This window comes from Platalea leucorodia (genome assembly GCF_965183815.1).
Source record: "Platalea leucorodia genome assembly, chromosome: 4".
Classification (NCBI taxonomy): domain Eukaryota; kingdom Metazoa; phylum Chordata; class Aves; order Pelecaniformes; family Threskiornithidae; genus Platalea; species Platalea leucorodia.
In genome coordinates this window covers 21,530,975-21,553,738 of record NC_138826.1, presented here as the reverse complement: position 1 = coordinate 21,553,738, position 22,764 = coordinate 21,530,975, and the positions used below count along the sequence as shown (strand labels likewise).

At 39.0% G+C, this 22,764-nt stretch overlaps 1 protein-coding gene across 1 annotated transcript in view; it reads right to left on the bottom strand.

Moving 5' to 3' along the window:
- Positions 1-22,764, bottom strand: part of FRMPD2 (FERM and PDZ domain containing 2) — a gene marked incomplete at both ends in the record, with an annotated part of 60,309 nt that overhangs the window by 19,394 nt on the left and 18,151 nt on the right. Inside the window, 19 exons of the mRNA XM_082309287.1 lie at positions 648-685; positions 1,841-2,051; positions 3,044-3,218; positions 3,890-4,048; positions 4,974-5,268; positions 8,518-8,882; positions 10,062-10,160; positions 11,457-11,671; positions 12,740-12,887; positions 13,078-13,163; positions 13,677-13,770; positions 15,137-15,241; positions 15,806-16,041; positions 16,515-16,631; positions 16,753-16,860; positions 17,638-17,736; positions 18,747-18,850; positions 19,773-19,983; positions 22,565-22,721. Of these exons, the coding sequence (XP_082165413.1) occupies positions 648-685; positions 1,841-2,051; positions 3,044-3,218; positions 3,890-4,048; positions 4,974-5,268; positions 8,518-8,882; positions 10,062-10,160; positions 11,457-11,671; positions 12,740-12,887; positions 13,078-13,163; positions 13,677-13,770; positions 15,137-15,241; positions 15,806-16,041; positions 16,515-16,631; positions 16,753-16,860; positions 17,638-17,736; positions 18,747-18,850; positions 19,773-19,983; positions 22,565-22,721 (3,022 nt within the window). The remainder of the gene's footprint in view (positions 1-647; positions 686-1,840; positions 2,052-3,043; positions 3,219-3,889; positions 4,049-4,973; positions 5,269-8,517; positions 8,883-10,061; positions 10,161-11,456; positions 11,672-12,739; positions 12,888-13,077; positions 13,164-13,676; positions 13,771-15,136; positions 15,242-15,805; positions 16,042-16,514; positions 16,632-16,752; positions 16,861-17,637; positions 17,737-18,746; positions 18,851-19,772; positions 19,984-22,564; positions 22,722-22,764) is intronic.

Genomic DNA, 22,764 nt, shown 5'->3' with positions numbered 1-22,764 from the left:
ATTACTTGCATAGCCAATACACTTTCTGTGAAGTGATGTAGATGTGATACCTATCCTTCCACCTGATGATGCAGATGCAACCTCTGCTTGCTGAGACTCCTTCTACCACTAGAGTAATTCTGATCAAGTCTTCTTAGTGCAGATGATTACTGAAGTTTCGTGTCGGTTATAGTATTAAATATCGTCCCCGATAGGAATGCTCTTATATTAACTAAGCGATATTGGTGCTGCCTGTTTCTGATTTTCTATAGATTTATTGATAACAGTTTAAAAAGTTGGTCTAGGTGATGTAGTGGCTCATATTAAATAGTGGCTCAAAAAGTGCTGGAAAACCCCTTAGAGAGTAGTTTCAGTCAAAAGAGACCACGTAAAGTTCCCATTTAACAACAACAAATTAAAAAAATAGAAACTGACTATGCAAAATGGAATAAATTTTTTTTTTTTACAGAGATCTATACATTTTATTTCTGTCTTTAAAGAGCTACCAATTTTTCTTCAGACCCTTAGAATGGTTGTAAGAGAAACACTGAATGCCAAGTTACAATCTGTTAATAACTTTTTAAATGCAGTGAATCAATACCTTATGCTTATTCCCAAAATCAGAAGCAAGTTTTGAACTAAAAACCAAAAATATTAGCCTTACTTACTATTTTCCTGCTCTATAGGAACCACTGGATTGCCATTTCTGGGGGCAGAAAAAGTGAAATATATGAGCCATTAAGAGCTGCATGCTTTGTAAAGCACATATGAAAAATATTTTTAGAAAGTCAGTTGTCTAAACTGTAGTTGTACTTCTATGATTTTGTTAATGGTGCTTTCCTGAAGAGCATTTATATCAGTATATAAAATATTTGACTGCATTTAACAACAGTGAAATGTTTTATTTAAATGGATTGGGGAAAGAAAGAACATGTTAAACCATCTGTCCCAATACAGAACTGCTTTGTGGTACATTTCGAATTCAGCTTCGGTTCCCCCCCTATAAAGTGGGAATGATCTTTTGTAATTTCGTTTACTCTTTTTCTGTTTGTCTCCTTAGATCGTAAATTCTTACGATCAGGGTGTGTTGCCTACTAACTGCTTGTACAGCAAGTAGCATAATGAGGCTGCAGTTTCTTCATCTGTTAGCGCAGCGCAAGTTAATAAAACATTGGTAGAAGTTTGAACTGCTTTAAGACAGCTGTGACAGACACACTATTGCTAACTCTGGTTATGTAACTTAGCTGGTCACATACTTCTGGGCTACTATTTGACTGTTCCTCTGAGATCTTTGGAAGCTATTTCTATGTCAGTCCAGGACCTCTGCTGGTGCTCTATCAGACTGTAGAACACAATAAATCTAAAGTGCAGCCAAGAACTGATGACGGAAATTCTTAACTTGCTGCAGATTAAGTGCTGCATTTTTAACACCTTTCTAAAACATTTGGCTGTTGGAAGTTACTCAGAGTTTCCCATCAGAGGTAGTTTCTTGCCTGTAGTTGTGAATCTGAGAAGGTATGGAGAAGGTTGGCACTAGTGGTGGAAATCTTTTCCCTGGAGAACAGGATATCTGAAAATGGTGGCCAGCCTCACAGTTAAAGGATTCACATTAGTGTTTGGATGATGAAGTCTGAAGAGTTCTCGTTTGTGTCGTATGAGTCTACTTGTGTTCACTGTGTTTGCTGTAATTGCAAGGAGTTAAGATACCTTATGGATATTATGTATCAGGTTGCAACATGCAGACCTCTGAGGTAAAGCATTTTCCTTGTAGTTTGTCTTGTTTTTATTGTTTGACTTGCTGATGTAAAATTTAGAAACCTGCTTTAACATTAGGATTGAGATCGAGTATGCTCAGATTTACCTTGTGGCTTTAATTTGGACATTCTGGGTGGCAGCTTCACATGCTCTCACTGCATCATCCAGGCTAATGCCCTCAGTCCACAGTCCGCAGATGTAAACAATCTGATCTCGTGGCTGCAAACTGCCTTCCACACTGGCAGGAGAGCCAGGCACTATCTCTAGCACATAAATACCTTGTAACTTGCTTCCAGCTCCTCCTGTCAGCTTCAAGCCTAGAATAATGCAGAGAAAGCATCTTTTGTGGCAGCATGTTTTGAATTTCACTGTCAGTGACATACAGCCTAATGGAATAGATGTGGGTCATTGAAAGATAGGCTGAACAAATCACCAACGTTTGCTGTGGTATTTAATGCCAGTGCTTTATTTCACCTGATGTTGAATAGTCATTTGAATAAGATGCTTAGCTGCATAGCAGTAACTCCTCCATTACCAGAGTGCTTAAGTGCCTTGCAATCTTTAGAGTGACATAGGGAACAGAGGCATATGACAACTAAGGAGATACATATACAGGGCAAAACAGAATTGTACAACTATATTCAAGCAAGCTCCGAACAAGCTAGTTTCTGAACTGGAAACAGGATGCTGTACCTGAGTAACTATAGCTATACTGTTTCCTGGGTCTGCAGGTTTATCTGTGTGCAGTACTCACCACATTCTGCAGAAATACCAAGATACTCACAATGTGGGGATTTCTTTTATCACTTGTATTGCACAATGTAAATAAAGCCTTGTGTCTGTGGTGAATCAAGGATTTCAGCGGTGGTTTTTTGAATAGAGAACTATTGCTCTAACCAGTGGCTCATCCTTCTTAAACTTTGCCTTTTATTTTTTTTTCCCCTCCAAACAGATCTTTGTGTATCTCAGCAGGCAGTAGACATTATTATCTAACTACCAACAACTTCTGTATATCAGTAACATAAAAATACAACACTGGGCATCCGCCAGACACTTCAGTTGATAGGGTGATAATATAAAGATAATTTTTCCAACTATCTTCATTGGTCTAATAAAGAGATATTAGTATTTCCTGTAAGGCCTTGCCCAAAATAAAGCTCTCCCTTCCTTGGTCATGGGTGATGGAGGAGAGTATAAAGGTGTCAAGATCACTCAGGATCATATTGATCCAAGACCACAGTTGCTTATCGTTTTCTTGTGATTGCTGTAATCCCTGTCCAAAGTAGTATGCATAGTATCTACTACACACCTAGCTGTCCATTGGCACCTTTTGTGAGAGTAATTTCAGGAATCTCATCCGGCCTAATAGAGGGATGCGGATCACTGTCAGCACGACCAACCACAAGATGCAGATCAGGAGGAGAGCTTTGCAGTAAAGTCAGGGCTTCATTGCATGGTAAAGATGTGACATCAATTCCATTCACCTAAATGACAAACCGGTAAAATGATGTCATAGATCTCATGGAATTCAAAGGATTACTGTGCCATCGTGTACTTCTCCCTCCACTCTAAATTTTGCACATGAACTTAAATTAGGTTTCACTTTCATGTTTCTGCTTTGCTGTGGTATTTAATGCCAGTGAATGCAACATTTAAGATTGTAGTAAGATTTCTTCCATGAACTTTTATTTTTCTGAATGCAGAGTTTTCATAAAAATAGCTCTTTTTTCTCAAAATTCAAGGTCTTGTAGCAAAAAACAAGGAAGACAGCCTAATGCAAGAAACTGAAGATGAACCAGGCTGAAAACAGGCTTTATTCATACATTACAAAGGACATAAATTCTGCAATCCTTTGTATGTCACCTATCTTATTACATTAATTCAGTTTATGTCATTTAATTAGGAAGGCATTTAATGTCTCGGTTATCTTGCATTGCTGCTAGATGATTCATGTTATTTGTCTGGTCATACAATCTATTCAGTCTGAAGTTTGTCCCACTGAAGTCAGCAGAATTGCATTTATTAAGGGATCCATTTGCACTTGCATGCCTAAATATGTGATAAACTGGACCCTACGGAAGGAAGAATACTGAAGCTAAATGACATTGATCTGCAAATATTCTGTCCTCTGTATAAACTCAAAGGATTACTGTACCATAATGATTCTGTCTCCCCTTCTTAGTCTTCCATCAGACAGGGCAGGATCATTCAAGATTTCATCAACATACAGGCAGTTGTCCACTTTGTTGAGAACTACAGAGAATCCGTAACTGTTGTTCTCTGACTTTGACAAAGTCACAAAGATCTCCATTTCCTATTAAAATAAGCACAAAATATGTTTGATGTAGGCTTTTCTGTTGCTTTATTAACATCTTCCATTATGTTTTATATGCAGATAGGAATCAGATCCTCAGATGGTATAAATAAGAGCATACATAAGGGTTTCTCTGATCTGTCACTGCCTTATTCCAGAATTAATTTTACTTCCTTTTACCTAGTGGAGCTTCATGGTGATTGATTGATAGGGTCTAATAAGGCAGAGAATGCCATCGGGACTGGAATTTTGGCATTTGAAATGTGTAAAGAAAGGCTTGCAGTACCCTGAGCTGACATGCATTAGCAAGAGTAGGGTGCAGAGATTATTGTTGTTATCGCTATTGCTGTTCCACTGAAGGAAATGGCTGGACCTAAATTTTGTCCTTGGTGCTCTCAAATTAGTATGAATTCAGAGCTCATTAGTGTCAGCAGGAATGCAAGATGTTCAGCATTTGGCAGGACTGAACCCTATATTTTGAATAATAATTAGCACAAGGATCATACTTTCTTATCAGGACATTACAGTAGTATCACTGTAACAAAGTGATTTTCCACATGGGTTTAAAACACAACAGAAAAAAAACAAGTAGCTGACTCCAATTAATTTTAGAGGGTACTAGAGGGCTTTTAGGCCTTTGTACACTGGGAATAATCCTGCAGAATGCTGGAAAGTTGAAGAAATAGTAAGATGCAAAGAGCAAGGATATAGCCTTAAGGCAAATGGCAAAGAATTCTGGAGAGCTGGGCATAGAGGAAGGTCTGCTTTACTTGAAGATTGTGGACATTCAGGAAAGTAAAAAAAGCCATGCAGAAATAGCATAGATAATGAGTTAAAATTACTGTTTAAGAATGTTGCATTCTTAAAGTTGTTCCTTTTCCCTTATCATATTCTACCTGTTAATAATCTGGTGCCTATCACATACCCTAGTGCAATCTTCCTTTTCTTCCTTCCTTTCTTCTAGTTCCTCCAAGTCTTCCCATTCGTTGTCACTGTCATGTGTCTCTCTAGCAGGCGGGGATGATGAGAAAGGACCAGAAACATGTGGTTGTGGGGTCGCCATGGTTGTGGAGAGTGTCTCGGAGCTTCCTCCCCGTGAAAGTGAGGTCACAGATGTTGAGCTGATAGTGAGATACTCTTCATCAATAGGGGTTAGAGAGAGAGTTTCAGGCATACATTTTGTTTTCGATAGGTCATCATCACTCTTATTAAATATGTGGCTGGAAAATAAAAAGATTGCAGTGCTGGGGTTTTCCTCCATATGCTTTATTAGATGGCCACTGAAAAGTCTACTGCTTATACACGACCTTAATTTTAACTGAAGTACTAGTTACGGATTAAATAGCTGTCTGGGTCCTCCAGTGTTACTATAAAAATAAAAAAGTAATCAATATTTTGCAAAGCTAGTTAAAAGATTAAAAAGCTTTCAGAATTTGAAAACAGCCTATGCAAAATCTTGCACTCTTTTTTTTTTTTTTTTTTTTCTTTAAGGCATTAATTAGTACTTTGGTTGCTTCTTGAAAAGAATAATTGGACAATTCCTAGACCATTAATTATTTCATCTGCCATAAACAACTTAACTAACTTATCTGGTAAGTGGTATGCACATTACAGTACTACTGCAATTTTCATATTTGCATTTTTCTTGAAAAAGGAATGCCAGCCACGTTCCTGGCTCCTACAAGTCTTTCCTTGGTAACTAGAGCACAGACCAGAAACATGAAATATAAAATGATTCCTGTCTCTTCATAAAAAATACAAGTTCCGACTTCTCTTTGTAAGCCTGCTTTTATTCTTATGCTTGCCTTGAAGCATAAGAGTTGTCCTATGGAAATCAACGGATTTGTTCAATTACTTGAATTAAAATTATTATTGATTTTATTCCACTACATTGGAGACACAGTATTCAGCACGTTTCATGTTCAAGCCCAGACTGTAATCGTATGTGTTGTGTTTGATATTGTTTTGTCTGTTGTCATTAATGAACTCTAATAGACTACTATAGCATTGTCCCCCATTAATTTTACCATTAAAGCTAACAGAAATGCTTGAAACACATTTTTTTTTAAAGTGCATGTTTTCTTCATATCGATCTTTATTGAAATATTGCTAAACCTCATTCATCTTAAAAACACTTAAAATGACCTAGCTTTTATTAATGCTTCACATAGCAAAGATGCCATAATTTCATATATAACAGTCGCCTAGGATCTTTTGCTCTCTGATAGAACCGAACTGTGTCTGCCATCTCCCAAGCAAACACATACAACTAAAAGGAACACAAGTTGTGTGTCTTGTATGAAATCATAGAAAATCCCCAGTGTTAAGCTCTTTTTCAAACGTCGTCTGTAGTCAGAAGGAAAATATAAAGCAAAGTAGCAAAACTGGCATATTGGCTGGATATGGCTAGTAGCCTTCGATGGTATTTTTGAAATACTAATGAAAATAAGTAAAACTTACAGGCTCATGCTGTATGCCCTCAGTGAGGGAAGCAATCTAGTCCGTTAGCTTATATCTGTGCAGGAAGGAAATGAGAAGTTGGCCATCTCCAGTAGCACAGCAAAACTGAGAATGAAGCTGACAGTTTGTGCTTTAATAGCTGGACAACAGATACTTACAATACTGTGGAAGAAGACTGGAATAATTAAAAGAAATGTTTAAGGATGACAGCAAATGCAATCTGCTCCTTTCTTTTGGAGACAGGAAAGAAAAGAGTGAGTTCAATGGATGTTGGTCAATGTGGGTGTCATTGAAGCTTGTGATGTGCTAGTGGAGTGCTGACTGAACTTCAAAGGGTATGAAAGGTGTTTGGCAGAGCTACACAAGCTCATGGCAATGAGCCAGCAGTGGCTTAATCACAGCACAGCTTCTAGCCCATCTCTACATCACCACGGGAACTAACATGAGTCTTGGTCCCGCATGAGCTCTAGGCATGCTCAGCTTTCTTTTGGAGTCTCGTGACCACTACACCTGGACTTCACAAGGGAAAACTATGGGTTAAAGGTTTTCAAAGCAGCTTTTTCAAAGCCTCTTATTGGTGGCAATGAGAAGAAGAGTGAAAAGGATTTTCCATGTGAAAACCTGTGTAGGGAACTTTTAAAATTCATGTCAGATTTCTACATTTGCATGAAAAGTTTTGAGCAACCTGAAGAAAAGAAATGTTGTCATTAATGAAAAGGAATTCCTTCATTAATGACTATATCCTTCTGGGTTTTTTTATATGTTTTTAGCTGGAAGTGTCATTTAAACTGAGATTACATTTAAAATATTGTTTAAAATTCATGCCGTCTTAAACTGCTCTGGCTGCCTTTTGAAAATGCAAAAGTTGAAACTAAATGATACTAAGAATGTACCAAACAAAAACATTTATTTCAGAACTTCCTTCTTGGGAAGAATCCAAAACTTTTCTTGGAATTTATATTTTCCCACAAGAAACTTAGTTTTGTTAAAACTGCATCTCTTGGCAAATATGTTTGCTACAGACATATTTCTGCTGGTTTTATTCTCAGCAGTACAGAAGCATATATGTAAGCAGGAGCTTCACTCATGAATGTGAGTGAAGCCTCTCTCAAGACAGAGGAGCTAAAAGTATGAATTGCCATTATGGTCCTACTTGACTTGCAGTCAGCTAGTGCTGTGACTCCCCAGAGACTGGAATCTCTGACTGTCTGGTTCTGTGCTTGATGAATGTCAAAAGTAACAAAAGGATTTCAAGTGACTGTGTGGAAAAATAGAAATTAGTTTCTAGATAAAATTACTAAAGTTGTCTTTCTACCAATCCTTTCTGTTCTGATAATTTATATTCTTTTGCACTGGGGAAGATGATTAAAATGGAATGGATTGTCTTCTGTGTGCCAGTGTCTGGTATATCCAAAAGAATGTAAAAGAAGGCCGAGTCCATTTGCACTGTATTTTATTGTATAACTCCTCTGGCTCAGGGCTTCTGTTGGCTTCTGAAGACCGGAAAATAACTTTTTTTTTTTTTTTTTTTTTTTTTTGCTGCTTGATCACAGTTTGTCTTCTGATGTTTTTTTATTTTTTCTGAAAAAATTTGAAATTAAAAGATCATACAATAAGAAAGAAATTTTTGGTGCCTATTTAAGTCAACTCTGAGAAAACTGAAATGAAAAGATCATAGAATAAATAAGAAAGTCTTTGGTTCCTATTTAAGTCAACAAGAGTCCTTCCACTGATTTCAAACTGCAGCCAGCTTCAGCTGAACAACATAAATGATTACAGTAGTGCAGCACTTATACAACTGTCTTGCAATGTAGACACGCAAAATTCTAATAAGATGAGAGTAAATAGAGACAGCAGATTAGGATAGTCAGAATAAGATGATAAAACAAAATCTTCAGTAATCAGCAGTGATTAGAAGCAGATATCCCTGTACTTAAACCTAAGCAATTCACTTTCAAAATTCTAAGAGCCAAAGGAAAGGCTGCAGAGCAGATTTCAGTATTCTTTACCTCTTGGCCCATCCAAATTCATATGGTGAGTAGCAGTTCTGCTTCGCTTCTTCCTCCAGGGAGTGGAAGACTTCAGAACTGGCAGCTTCTTGATGAAACTTCCAAAGGTGCTTATAGAAACTTTCCCTGGGAGTCATAAGTTTCTGTACGGGCTTCTCTTGAAAATCAGCTTCTTGCTCTTCATAAGTTGAGCTGTCCTCTTCAGGAGGCTCACTGAAATCTGCTGCTACCGGAGAATCCAGGCAGTCTTCGAGGTCTGGAGAGGTGCTACCTCCATCACTTGTAGACTGATCCAGACTATTTTCTGCCTCTGCACTGCCTGGCATTTCGGCCACAAACTCCTTAATTGGAGACGGTGCTGGAGTCTATCAAAATAATAGAAAGGTTAGTGTAACTCCTTTTTTATCTCCCATCTTCTTTGCTTTAAAAACAAAGTAATTTGAAGAGGCAGTATCAATAAGCCTCTGAATGTGCAAATATCAAAGGAAGGGAGGGAAAAAATACAGGGAGGTACTCTCTCACTAAATAGCTGTTTTGTCTTTATGCTCATCATCTACATTCTTCAGGAGTTCCAGCCAGGGAACTACTACACAAGTTCACTTTTCCCAATTAATTCTTTGCTACAGGTGGCACCTTTAATTTCTTTTCATATCATGCCTCAACTTTGCATCTATATTCTCTTCTATATAGAAGTGCCTTCTAGATTTGACTCCTGTGCGACTGACCATAGAAATCAGCCAAGGGCACAGTGCAGGAGAGCAACAGGAGTCAGTTTGTTATCTGGAGAGGGTCGTGACAGTCATTTCTGTCTGCCCATGGACAGCACTTACAAATCCTGGGGGCACAGGAATCATGAGTGGGACATTCTACATGGAGCAAGAGTAATGCAAATCCATGTTCATTATAAGAGCACTTGCGTATGTGTCCATGAGTTGTGTTCAAGAAGCAGGAATAATAATGCTAGCACATCCAATGGCACAGTTTTAGTTTCTGCAGTCTCTACTGTTAGATTTTTTTCTGCCCCCGCTCCCCCCCAGCCCAGATTCTGCTAACTGTCAATAACAAGCTGAATAACCAGTTGAAACCATTATTTCATTTATTTAAGTTTATTAAGAGGTAGCCTGGATAGGAAAAGCTCTTGCATTTTCCTCTCACTTTTGCGAGTAATATAGCTACCTCAAGCCCACAAGTTATAATAGCTGCAGTTGAGAATATCTGCAGTTTCTGGCTGAGGATCTAGCAGAGCATTTTTAGAAGCATCTCTAGAAGATCTGTTTGAGTATGTGCTGTTTCACTCCAATGACAGTACAGCAATTCAAAAGTTGGGATAAACATGTTTCACATCTATCAGATTTCTATTATTTTGGTTGCTAAGGAAGAATCAGTTGAACTCTAAAGACTGAGTTGAAGCTGGGAAGGGAAAGAAATGGAATAGAGGGCCTTGGAGAAAAGGGAAGGTTGCCTTGTTCAAGACTGGATAGAAAATGTAGTAGTGTTTTTCCAGGTTTACAGAAGCAAGTTTACTGACAGAAGCTTTGCCTTACCAGGGCACTCTGCTGTATTTCTGGAAGAACACCTTTTGGTGGTCTGCAAAGTAGTAGTGTGACTTCTTGAGGAGCTCCTCGCAACAAGTGCAGGACATCCTAAGCAGGAAGAGTGTGTATTAGATTTCTTATGGAACACAGTCTATAGTACATGTCACTTTACCAATGGGGATGGAGACAATTTTTATTGTGAATGCCAAATTCCTAGTATTTGTGCCTCTCAGCAGTGTCTGGGGGCCAAAATGCACTACTGTATGATGGTCATATCAGTGGACCATAGTTTTTATGTGAATGTGTATCTAAAGTAAAATCAGTTCTGTTCAGAGTCTCTTGTTCCACCAACAGACACATGGGTTTAAATTAATCCTTTTTCTTTTCTTGAAGAAAACAGTATTTTCAGACAAATGCATTCAAACTGCATGTGGCAGAGACACATCTTCAGTCAATTACATCAGCATAGCTCCACAGACTGCCATATTGACATAACCAAAGGTAGACTTTCTCAAAGCCCCTCCTTGACGTAATATCTATTCAGTGGTATTCAGCTTTCAGCTATAGCGTGAGTTGAAATACTTAATCTAGAGGGGAAAAAAACCCAAAAGCTGTAGGCCGAAACACCCTGTCTCCCCCTCTGCACAAACTGAATTAAAAGGCTGTATGAGAGAGCAAGACAGTGCAGGAAAAGGACAGACTCCAGGTTAGAAAAAAAGAAATGGAGTACAATTGCAGTACCCCTCCAGGTGTCTAGGACTTACAGCACCTTGTCTTTTGGCCTAGCTATTTAATTATATGAAGGACCTGTCATTGGGAAAATTGCATGTTTCATCATTTGTGTTTGTTACTAATATCTTATCTATTTAATGCGCATTCACATACAAAACTCGGGGATTTTCATAAGGTGAAAAGAGCGCAATAAAATAAATAAATCCACATGTTCTTTTTTACCATTTAATTTCTTCATGTGAGCATAGAATTTCTCATTCCAGGTAAAAAAGTTACACTGGATTTGCTTCACCTGGTAGAGATATGAATCTGGGGCATAGTATTTAGCATGACATTACAAAGCACAAATGACCACAGGGAAAAAGTGTTCCAATTACGCATAATGGCAACAAAGATTCCCATTAATTAACAACTGGTGTGCATCTAACAGTAGACTTTGTGCATCAGTAGTAGAAAGTTATAAATTAAATAGCAGAAGAAATTCTCTGTAAGAATTCTGTTAGGAAGGAAATTCTAGAGAAATTCTAGAGAAGAATCCTACATAGAAATCAGATTCATTATATGCAAATTCTGATCCCCTCTGGTGATAATTAAGTTTAAATGCAGTTTCATCCCATTGTCTTTATTAACGTGTTACCCATCAGAAGGCCCAGTGATAGTACTGCCTGGTACCTGATACAAGAGTCCTTGAACAGGTTTCCCATTCACAGCTAAAATGATGTCTCCAACTTCAATTTCACCATTCTCTTCAGCTGGCTGCCCTGGAAACAGTCTTTTGATTCTGACAATAGCTCCTCCAAGGTGGTCACAAGCATCTCCTTCCATTTGTAGAACACTGAATCCGAGGCCTCCAGAATTCTTTGTCAATTTGACTTCAAATGTATTATCTGTTCAAAGCAGGGATTGGAAAAAGAGTGGGAGCTGTGGCATATGTATCCCCTAAGGAGCTGATGTAAATTATACCCTCAGCAGACCTTTTCCCTGGGTGCTGCAGAAATGGATCTACTGATACTAATGGTAAAAGAAGGGTTTAGTGTTTCTTTAACTTATGTGAGCCCTTGAAATTGCCCAGGCCGAATGGGGAGAACTAGATTCTATTCTACCGTGTGTTCACAGACTTTATGCCATCTGGTACAAGCCCATAAAATAAAGAAGCCTTTTGTACCAACACAAAAAGGTTCAAATGCTATCCTTTTCTGACATTCTTCTGTAAGTGTTGGGTAGATCTTACTATTCTGTAGCTGCCTGATGTTAGTTTGGGTCTTGCACTAACCAGCATAAGCTAGAATGAGAGCTACCGCTCTTTCCAGACAAGAACAAGAGACCAGCCCTTTCCCAAATACCATACTTGCAGCTGAACCCCATTCTGCTAGGGACAATGTAAAGGAGTAATTGCCCCATTTGAAAGTATGGTTGAGACTTAGTGTTTATGAGACAGCCTTACAGTAAAAGATACAGCATTTATTTATTGGCTAAATTCAGTGAAAGTGATCTCTGAATCTTCTGCTTTTAAGAAATTGAGTTATGGCAGTCTCCAGTCCTGGTCCTGGGGCAGCAGTTCACCCTAGCTTCATCACTGACACAGCATCAGCAGTTGTGCTGGCGGTGCTCTCTTTGGGTAACAGACTGGCAACATCAACACAGCTGCTTCCTGCCTGGGAGTGCTATAGAGTACAGACAGGTACGTCCCCTGCCAGCCCCGTCTCGTGAAGGCTGAGAGATACAGTATTTATGCCTAGGATAAATTCAGCTATATCTAGCAACTGTAACTCTAAGTATATCAGAAATATTTTGTTCAGAATTGATTTTTGATAATGCTATTGATATTGCACATTATATTTCTATTCAGTATGCAGTTTTCCTTCCAACCCACAGAAATTTCATAGAATTATTTTCATTCATTCCTTTCTTGCACATTGTAAGAAGTCACCCTGAGTTCCTTTTTTATCGCTCACCATCTGTCAAAAAGCAGTAGTCCTTGGTACCATCTGTGAAGGATGTTGCCACAGAAACAACTGCACATTGGTCCTCCTTTCTGTCATTAGCAGTCAGGCATGGCTCTGCCAATTGGTAGTTTCCTCTTTCTAGAACCAGCTTGGCAATCTAAAACAATGATGAACATGTTCCAGTTACATAGCACACAGTGAGCCCTAAGTCTTTTTACTTTTCTTTTTAGGAGAATGGGTTTGGATGGGGTGGGGAAGTTTCTTTTGGCCCAGCTTTGCTACGGTGCTTCACACTAAGTGCAGTTTATTCTACTGGGTATCTTATTGATCTCTGCTGTTGTACAAACCTGGCCAGATTTCTTAAGGTGTTCCACAGCCTGTTTGTGGGTGATGCCGCAGAGGCTGATGCCGTCTACTTCCAGCAGACGATCACCTGAGGCAAAAGAAAACAAACCAACCAACCAACCAAAAAAAAAAAAAAGGTCAAATTGCTTTGATGTTCAAGTTCAATGGGTGTAGACCTTGAGGCTACCCACGTCTCAATAGATCTTCATGCTTACATGTGTCAAATTATGTTACTTTTTATGAAAGCAGTACAGCTTGTTGTACAGCATTCTATAACCAGCACTTAAAACACACCAGGGTATTCTGTAAGTAAATGCAGTGCTAGTATCTGGTTATCACAGCAACACTGAAAGTAGATGTCAGAGTCACTAGCCTGATGTGCAGCTACAGAGAGTAACTGTATAATGCTGGTATGAGGCTCCTGGTTTTTCAGTGGGATATCTACATGTACTACAGGGACAGGCTGAGGAATGACGGACTGCATATTACATTTCACAGCTGTGTGACCTCCAATCCCAAATGTTTTTCATTGTCCCCGTGGCAAGCATTCCACACTAACATTGAGTTCTGCAGCCCAGAGTTTTATTGCCAGACATGTTACCTATCTTTATTTGTCCGTCCTTATCTGCTGGTCCCTTCGGAATAATTGACTTCACGTATATCCCACCGTGACGCACACTAGTGTTAATTCCACCCTGCAAAATAGATGCCCACAGATTAGAGTGAAGTCTTCACATGTTCTTCCTGTAATAAAAATCAAAGCAACTAACACATGCATTGCAAAGCAACTGCTTCAGGAATTACATTTTGTTTTTTAAATAGGAAAAAAAGGAAAGAGGATGTTACTCCAAAGTCTCATCTAGTTTTAATATACTTCCCTAGGCAGTAATCTTGTTTTATTTTCTCAGAAAAATGCAATGCATTTCTATGCGGCTATATAAAAACATTTACTAAATGGTCATAAATTTTTCCCTATGCTGACATAAAGATGGGGTTGCATCTTTCAGTCAGTCTCTAGCCCAGCTTCCAAACGACGCAATATCCATTCAGCAATTATTAACCTTTCAGACAATATATAAAGCATGGACCTGAACTTGTGCAGCCACTTGGGAGCCTACAGCTCAGAGGAATTCCAGGTTAACCTAAGAATCATGTTCTGTCCATCTACATCCCCTGGCCAAATTCAGATGAAAAAGCAGCCTTCAATTTCTTCTGCAGGCAATGAAATGGCTGTTGCTTCCCACTCCATTTCAGCAAGGACTGTAAAGACATCTCAGCCTGGAGGGGTAAATTCAACTTTGAGAGCCAGGACAAGGAATTATTATTCAAATATGGCAGATAGTTTTCACTGCTGCCTTCTCTGGTCCTCTAAATATATGGAGAACTGTATTTCCTTATATTAGGAAATAAAACTGGCTAAGGCCCTTTCTCTGGTAGGGGGCCTAGGGCCTTTCAGAATAAGAAGCACAGCTTATCTTGAGTCCATACAGCTAAACTTCCAGCCACCCAGCATGGGATGGCTTCTGTTATACTGCTTGCTGAGGCACAGGCCAAAGCCATATCGGGGGCTGTCAACAATTAGACAGTGCCTGTGGGCAACTGCTCGAGCCCGTGCCATGGTCCTGTGTAATCTGCTTGTACAGACACAGCCTTTGAGTTCCAGGAGCTCCAGGGGAGCAGCAAAACTAATCATGACTTGGGGAATTCTTTTCATCGCTGCATTTTCTAGAGGCTCTGGCTGTATCCCTCCCTGACCAAACTCCACTTTCAGTGGTAGGTCTTGGTCTCAACTTGAGTAAGGATGAAAAGGGCTTGTACTGCACATGCTTTATGCCGGCACACTTTCACAGATTCTGTGGGCAAGAACTGGGGAATGAGCAGAGCCAGTACTTTATGCTTTCGCTGTCAATCAATCGGACACTTAGGTTTGAAAAGTGCCATGCTAACAGTTTTTGCTATGAGCCTATTTTCTATCTTTGTTCCAGTTAAATACAATTCCCTATATGTTTCTTGGTCATGTAACATTGACAGACACACTGAAAGATTAACAGTAACACTTGCAGTCACACTGATTCCAAAAGTCCCATCTTCTTTAACGAGCTCCACAGTATAGATTTCCTTTGAGTTGGTTTCAGATGGAGATGGTAAGTGCAAAGAATCATCTTCCTGTCTCAAAAATATAAACACTAATGAGACTACAGTATCTCAATAAAAAATGGGAGAAGGGAAGAAAAAAAATGAGAGAGTTTCCAGAAGATATAAAAGGTTTGATCCTGCCTGGAGTGGTACCATTTATATCCCTGACATTATTTCAAGCTTACACTAGTGTTACTCAAAATATAATCTGTCTAAATGCACATAAGCTGAGTATAGATAGAGAGGCTGTCTAATCGTAGGAAATTAGACACAAAATGTTGCTGTTCTGTGTCTGGTTGAAAACTTCAGAGATTGCAAGAAAATAATCAAAATTTTGTACCTCCACTGGAAAAGGGAGCAGAATTTTTAATAACGTTTTGTGGAACGGTTTCCCCATTTTTTCACATATTCTAGACGTATATCATTTTGACATTTCCAATGTAATTTAACAAGCAACATCTTCCAAGGTTTTCTTTCTCCTTTCCTTGTTTTTTTTTTAATTTCTCGGTTACTTTCCATTCTGAATATAGCTGGCATGTTGTCAAGACACATGCTGGGTGTAATATTACTGAAGAGCATCAAAATCTCAGTTACCTCCACATCCAGGCTATCAGCTGAAGGAACCGGAATCCCAGGGCCCAATTTTGGTGCTAAACTCCAGGAAAGAGCCTTCTCAAGTTCATCTATATTTATGTCCTGTTCTTTGGGGAGAGCTGTATGACAATCCTGAATCTTTTTTCTCCCACTGTCTACACAAGAGATCTCAGATCCACTAGTGCTGTTTCCTCTGGATAGATTCTTTTCTTCATTTAATCCTTCTTCATACATATCTGTAAAGCCATACCAAAATAAAACATTGCTGAATGCAAACCGTAAGTAAACTTGAAGGCAAATATTATTATACCTCAGCACAGGAGGACAAAGTAACTTCCTACATCAACTGGTTGTGAAATCAGATCTATAAAATGAGTCAGGCATTGTAAAATGGAGCGCTGCTGTTATAAGTGTGGAGAAATGTATTTGCTTCATCACTGCAGAGGACTATGACTCTATCAGAGAAAGAAATGCCAAAATTCCCTTGGTATTCAGCAGTGCAGCCCATAATAGATTTTTTCACATGGACTGTAGAACAGGGATCACATGATACCTACTAGAAGTTGACTATTTTCACTGCTAGCCTATGGTGGTTATAACTTGCACTGGGTAGCAAGAAAGTACTACTACATCCCACTGCCTAATAAATACCAGTGTCTTGAGTTAACTATTAGCATTCCATAGCCAGCAAAGATATTTGCCTTTATACCTTTGGGTTGAGAAATGATGAGCTCCACTTCATCGGGAGAGTTCTGTATGATTTTAACTGCAGTATTAAATGAAACGCCCTCGAGACTAATGTTATTCACAGAGATGAGTCGTCCTCCTTAAAGAAAAAAAAGGATAAAAACAAGACAAAGCATATCTAAATAAGGAAATAAATCCAGAGTAGCTAACTTTAAACCATGAAAGTATTTTAATTCTAATTAAAAACTAAGGACAATGACCTGGTTTGATATTTCCAGCTCTGTCTGCAGGTCCCCCAGGGATAATTGAAGCGATAAAGATACCAAGGTCTAATTTTCCTACATTTTCTCCTCCAATAATTACAAAACCTGCAAAAATGAGATAGCATGAGAATGCAGAGACACTGGCAGTATTAGAAAAGATGAACCTTAGGAGCACAAAAGGCTCTTGCTCCAATGGCATAAATTTTATACATGGTATGGAGAATGGGAAACTCTGATTTACGTGGCATCAAGGTCTTGATTTGGGAGAGCTTTAAACTCATGTTATAATTAAAGTGTGCTGTTGACTTCAGTGGCTATTTAAATATAATTTTGCAATACAAATACATTCCTGGCTTGGGACTTTTAAAGATTCCAACTACTTTCTTACCAGAGTCATAAACTATATGGACCTTAGTATTTAACACCTGCTGGAGGAAAACGGCTTAAAAGCTCATTAGATAAATGTGAACATTGTTTTACATCATGTAATCCTACATCATGCCCCACAGGCAATACCTGAAAGGTTTGCAGAAAATCGTCTACCCCTGTGTAAGGTCTAAAGTAAATAAAATCACTGCACATGTATTTCAGATACAATACTAGACCCTTGTTCCTTTCATTCTACTCTTAGCACTTGGTCTCCTTGACCTCTGTGGCCTTAGTTAATCCTCTGAAAAAACTGTGGTCTTGATTTATGCGCTTAGTCCTTTTCAGTCGTGGAAATTCTAAGTCCTTCACAAAGATTGGTAGTCTTATTTATAAGAATAATAAATGAGGTGAAGAAGGCTACAATCTTGCTCGGCTTGAGTCAGCAAATATCAGTGCTAGCACCAGGATCTGACAGTCCCAGTAACAAACATAACATTCATGTTCCTTACTTACCAAATCCATTCTTAGGGTCACGTTTTAGGCTGACACAAATGATTTCTCTTTCTAGACCACTTAGCAAAACTTCCTTTTGGATGGCTGGTGATCCAGGTGCTGCAGAAACAAAACAGCTAGAATAAATGCAGATTAATGCAGGGAGACAGTAGATTCATATAGTATGCAAAACTGGGGCTTCAAAAATTAAAAATATATTTTGTCCTTGTTTTCAACATTACCATTACTTCTGAATCAATATAATGCAGAAAGAAAGCTCAAACAGCCGTTTAGAAATTTGCATTCTTTAGAAAAGAATATGTACAGTAGCTGTGTAAGCTCTTCCTATAATGTTTGTTTCCGGGAGAGTACACATTTATCTGCAATGTTTTTATTAAGATTAGGATATCTAAAGAGTCAGGCATGTAGTGCCCATTGAACATGAGGGTGATTTAGACATAAAATCTCCTATGGGTTCCTTTGGAAACTCTAGCCTTTGGCCTGGTGGGCCCTTTTGGCTCTGTAGGTGCAGTCCAATCAGCACTGATTGCGATGGTGACTTTTGTAGTGTTAACACTACTTAACATTGTACAATTGCCACAGTGTGTTTAAAGTACAGTTCTAATTTTAAAATGGACTAACCAAATCATCATAGCATAGATCAGCTCACTGTGTGCATGCAATACGGCTTCTGTTAAAAAATTAGGTGGCCAGTTCTTCTTATTCCAGTTAGGGTCATGCAAATGCAAGAACAGAGGAAGGACCTGGAGCCTATGTTGTCTCATGCATTATTTATTGAGTTGTAGATCTCAATTGCAAACCAAATTATGACCTCTGAGCATAGGGATATTGCCCCATGCGAGTCCTGGGTGTACTGAACTATGTCTCTGAAGAGTGTTAGGAACCACTGATAGAATAATTTTACCATGAAGTCCCTTACCACTAATCCTGATGGAAAGCAGGAGTGAAAGGGAAGAAAACAGATTGTCTTGCTAAACTCTGGGTTAATTCCCAAGATTAGAAGTGCAAAAGGATATTCTTTAATCTGTAAGTGAATATATTTTGGTCTCCTACTATTGAAACAATAAATATGGAAGGGTACTGTCTCTCTTCATGATTATTATACTCACCACTGATTGTGTTCTGAGTTGAGTGGATAGAGAGGTAGTCATAACTCCTTTGCTTGCCATTCAAATTCATGTGCATTTCTGACTGGGATAGCCCTGATGTGGATCTGCATGGCAGGAAATTAAGACTGCGTTACAATAACAAATTAGCAATGGTATTTAGCACTCTTCATTGTCATCAGTCTGTCAGAGACACGTTGGGAATGCACATGTTTATAGCCTTTCAACGAGTATTCTGATTTCTGGGCCACATTTCATTGTAGGGGAGAGGTAGTTCATCCTTGCCAGCATTTGCTTCCAAATAACAGCTGCCATTAGACCACTCACATCATGACTGATTTTCCCCTGTGTTTTTCTCTGAGCTGAGTGCGGGCATCAGGAAAACAATGCATAGCCTCAGCCTTCATTTAGTGCTGCTGTCCATTTAGACAAAAGCACATCTGAAAGTTTTCCTTGTAGTTCATGTTATTCTTGACTCTATTCTAACTCTTAGTATTCTAAAAGGCACTAGAATTCATCAAAGGCCTTGAGACTGTGTGCAGCTATAGTAACTGCCTACACTGGTGAACGTACCAATGCAAATGAAAAGGGAGACGTTCTTAACACTATTCTCTATGATTTGCACCTTTAGACATGGAGGAATCAGTTAGGTAAGACCTGCTCAAAAACAGCTTCCACTGTGCATTCAGTTCACATACTGCCATTTCCAGAGAAGATACACAAAGATTTTACTTTTATTCTCCCTTATTTTTATCCTTCTCCATAACCCAATAAGTGTTTCACTCCTGAGTCTGGTACAAATTTAAATGTCACTCTTTTTCAAGTTCTTACCCGTTAGACTGTTAGCTTCCCGCCTGTGTTTGCACTACTGCAGGCACCATGGAGCCCCAGGCCTGATAGGGCCTTTTGGTGTTACCAATAAAGACTGCAAAAAAACCCCTCTGCCTCACAGTTTACCATCGTGGTTTGCAATGATATAATCTATGACTGAGTATTCTTACACATGTTTAGAGGAAAAAGCAAACCTACCTGCCAAGATTGCTTTTGTCTGTAGTCCTGTTGTTGGTTTCCACACTGAGGTTATCACAAGATTTGCTCATCATCCCAGCAGAAAGGTTTTCCAGATTTGCTCCATAGAGCACATTCTCTGAACGAGACAGTCTCTGAATGAGGGCAAGGTGTTCACGTTGAGCTGCATATGCAGAATTTGATTTGTCTATTTCCATAAATTTACTTTCCTCTAAATAAGAAGGGAGAAGGGAGGAGGAAGGAAAGATAAATCCTCTGATATTATCCCATCTTTTGAATCTCAAAGCTGCTTTCTGTTTAACCTTTTGAACATGATGGCAAAATAGACTGACATCACAGATATATTTGATTCGGTGTCCTTGAGGATATCTAGGCCTTGGAGTGAGTGGAAAGGGTTTCCAATCCATTCCTTTCATAGAAAGTGTACACTGTATTTAGATTTCATTTCTATGAATTATATTGCAAATTCACTTTCCACAAAGACAGATGAAATATACAACCCTGTACAATTTAAACCTGAATATCTCTGTAAAGTATATTTTGTAAACATTCAGTGTATGAGAAATATCTGTCTGTCAGACACTGAAACGGCCAGGTTGGTAGTTTCCCATCCTTCACAGGCCCACCACTCAAATATATGTATATCTGAGAAGACAGGAGCTCTACTAACACATGGTATCTTAAGTTTAGAGAGCGGCCAAGGAGCTGGCTGTTTGCTCTGAGTGATTTGTACAAGTAAAGTTGAGTAGGAGACCATCTTGCTGGCAATGCTTACTATCCAATTTTCCACCTCTGTGTGAAATCTGCTACTTCCTTGATGATATCTGGGCTATGCTATATACAAATTTATCCTCTCAAAAGATTTTATTTCCCTGAAACAAGATAGTGCTGGATGAAGCAGTGTTAATTTATTTATGTTCTCAACTGGTGGGCTGGAGAGGGAATTTGAAGGAGAGAGACAGCAGGAAATTGGGGACATGTCAGAAAGTAAAACAAGAACCCTGCTTGGTACAGGCTAGCACAAATATGGGCTTTAATTCTGCTTGTATGTGACAGCTGACCTCCCGTATGTTTTCCTAACAAATATTAGCCTGAATGCAACTTTCTAGAACATTACTCTGCAGTATTAAACCTGGGCTCCCACTTTCCTCACTGACTTAGATCAGGGGCATTTGTTAAGGCATCCCAAGGCTTAACTGTCCACAGTATTAGCACAGTCTGAGAGTTGCCATGGTGATTTCAAAGTAGGGGGTTGCTAGCAAGTTTTGAAGAGATGGTGACTTATACAGCTGAACAGTGCAGCAGAAGGAAGAGTTTTCCTCATGCAGAAAGAGCCTTATAATCTCTTACAGTCTCACTGTGGTGGCAAAGGCAGCATTTTGAACTACTATCTATCATTGCCTTCACAAAGCATTTTTTTCTGGGACAGCAAGCACACAGCAAACCTCAGAAACTGAAGTCACATGGCTTGTGTAAGTCTGGCTGGTTTCTGTGATTTGAGGTGCTTGTAATCAGGACCTGGGTTATAATTTTCTTAGCTCTCAATCTTTTTGTTTTCTTATATATGGGATGTAGTAATTTTTAGTAAGAAATACTGCCAAAAGAAAACGTGACACAGAAAACTTTAAGATTCCCTATTAGAAATCATTTTTATGCTAAAAATCACAGTCCCACTAAGTTATGTTTGAAGCTACAGGAGCCCAAGCAACGAAAGGTCCCTTGAACATAAATGTCATCCTAGTGCCTTTTTCCATGGTAACAAATTTGTGCAGGTGGAATTTCACTTTTCATGAAATAATTTTAGTGGGAAATAAGCAATATATCAATCATTCTGTTATATCCCATGATACAATTTCATTGCCAACACTTTTACAGTTTTACTAGAGCAAGGAGTATCCCAGCAGATAAGGCATGACACTTGATTCTTCCGGTATGACTCACTGGGTCAAATATTCAGTAGTTGTAAATGATGATGATTCTGTTCAAGGCAAAGGATGAGTCCTTAGCTAGTGAAAATCCATGTTGCTCCACTAGAGTCAAGAGTGGTGACAGTTGTCAGCTTAGGCTGTTATTTCTTATGTGCCTTAGTTTCCCCATAATGATTGTCACCATCTTTACAGAGCATGCTGAGAACCATGGCTGAGAAGTGCTATGTAACTGCCCTGGGTTGAGCAGAACGTTGTCTCAGAAACTATGGTAAATCTGAAGTTTAAGGAGGTAATAGTCATATCTTCTATAGACATGGCAAAACCAAAGATAAGAGCAGCTAGCAGCCACATAGTTGAGTGGGTGTAACTGATGTGCTTTTGGTTTGGTGGTTTTGTTCTGGGACTCAGCTATAGGGTTGAACCTCTGTCTTATGCAAAGATAACCAGTTAACTAAATTCAGCTCCAGCATATCTGGGCACTACTAAAGTTATTCTTTGTGTGGAACATTTATCAGGTTACATTGGGGTAAGTCTGATACGTTTCTTCAGAATTCTCAGCAGGTTTCCTGAAGGGAAGTGCAATCATGCTTTTTTTCAAATTTGAGTTTAGCTATACGTTATTATCACCAGAGAACCCCTCTCCACCCCCTGCCCACATACACTCACATGCACACGCTAAATTAGACTTGCACACCTCTAACTTCCAGTGAAGTAGGAGGCATTATTTTCTGCTCTGCAAATGAGAAACTAAAGCACAGTGAGACTGATGTGGCAGGTTCTGATTCTCAGCTTCACTGAATGCAGCTTTCCTTGCACTTAACCTTGTCCTATGGCCTGAATAACGAAAGTGCATTTATAGCTCACCCAATGAAGTTTGACGAAGTTGCCTAGAATTCATCTGTGCATTGAATTTGTGCTGGGCAGAGCAGAGGTCCAGTAGGTATTTACATGTCTTTGCTGTATCGGTAATGAAGGTGTGTTTCTTGCCACTGAAGCTGCTTTCAATCATGAATTTTTTTCTCTAAAGGGAAAAAAAAGCACAGCTTGCTTCATGTATCAGTCAT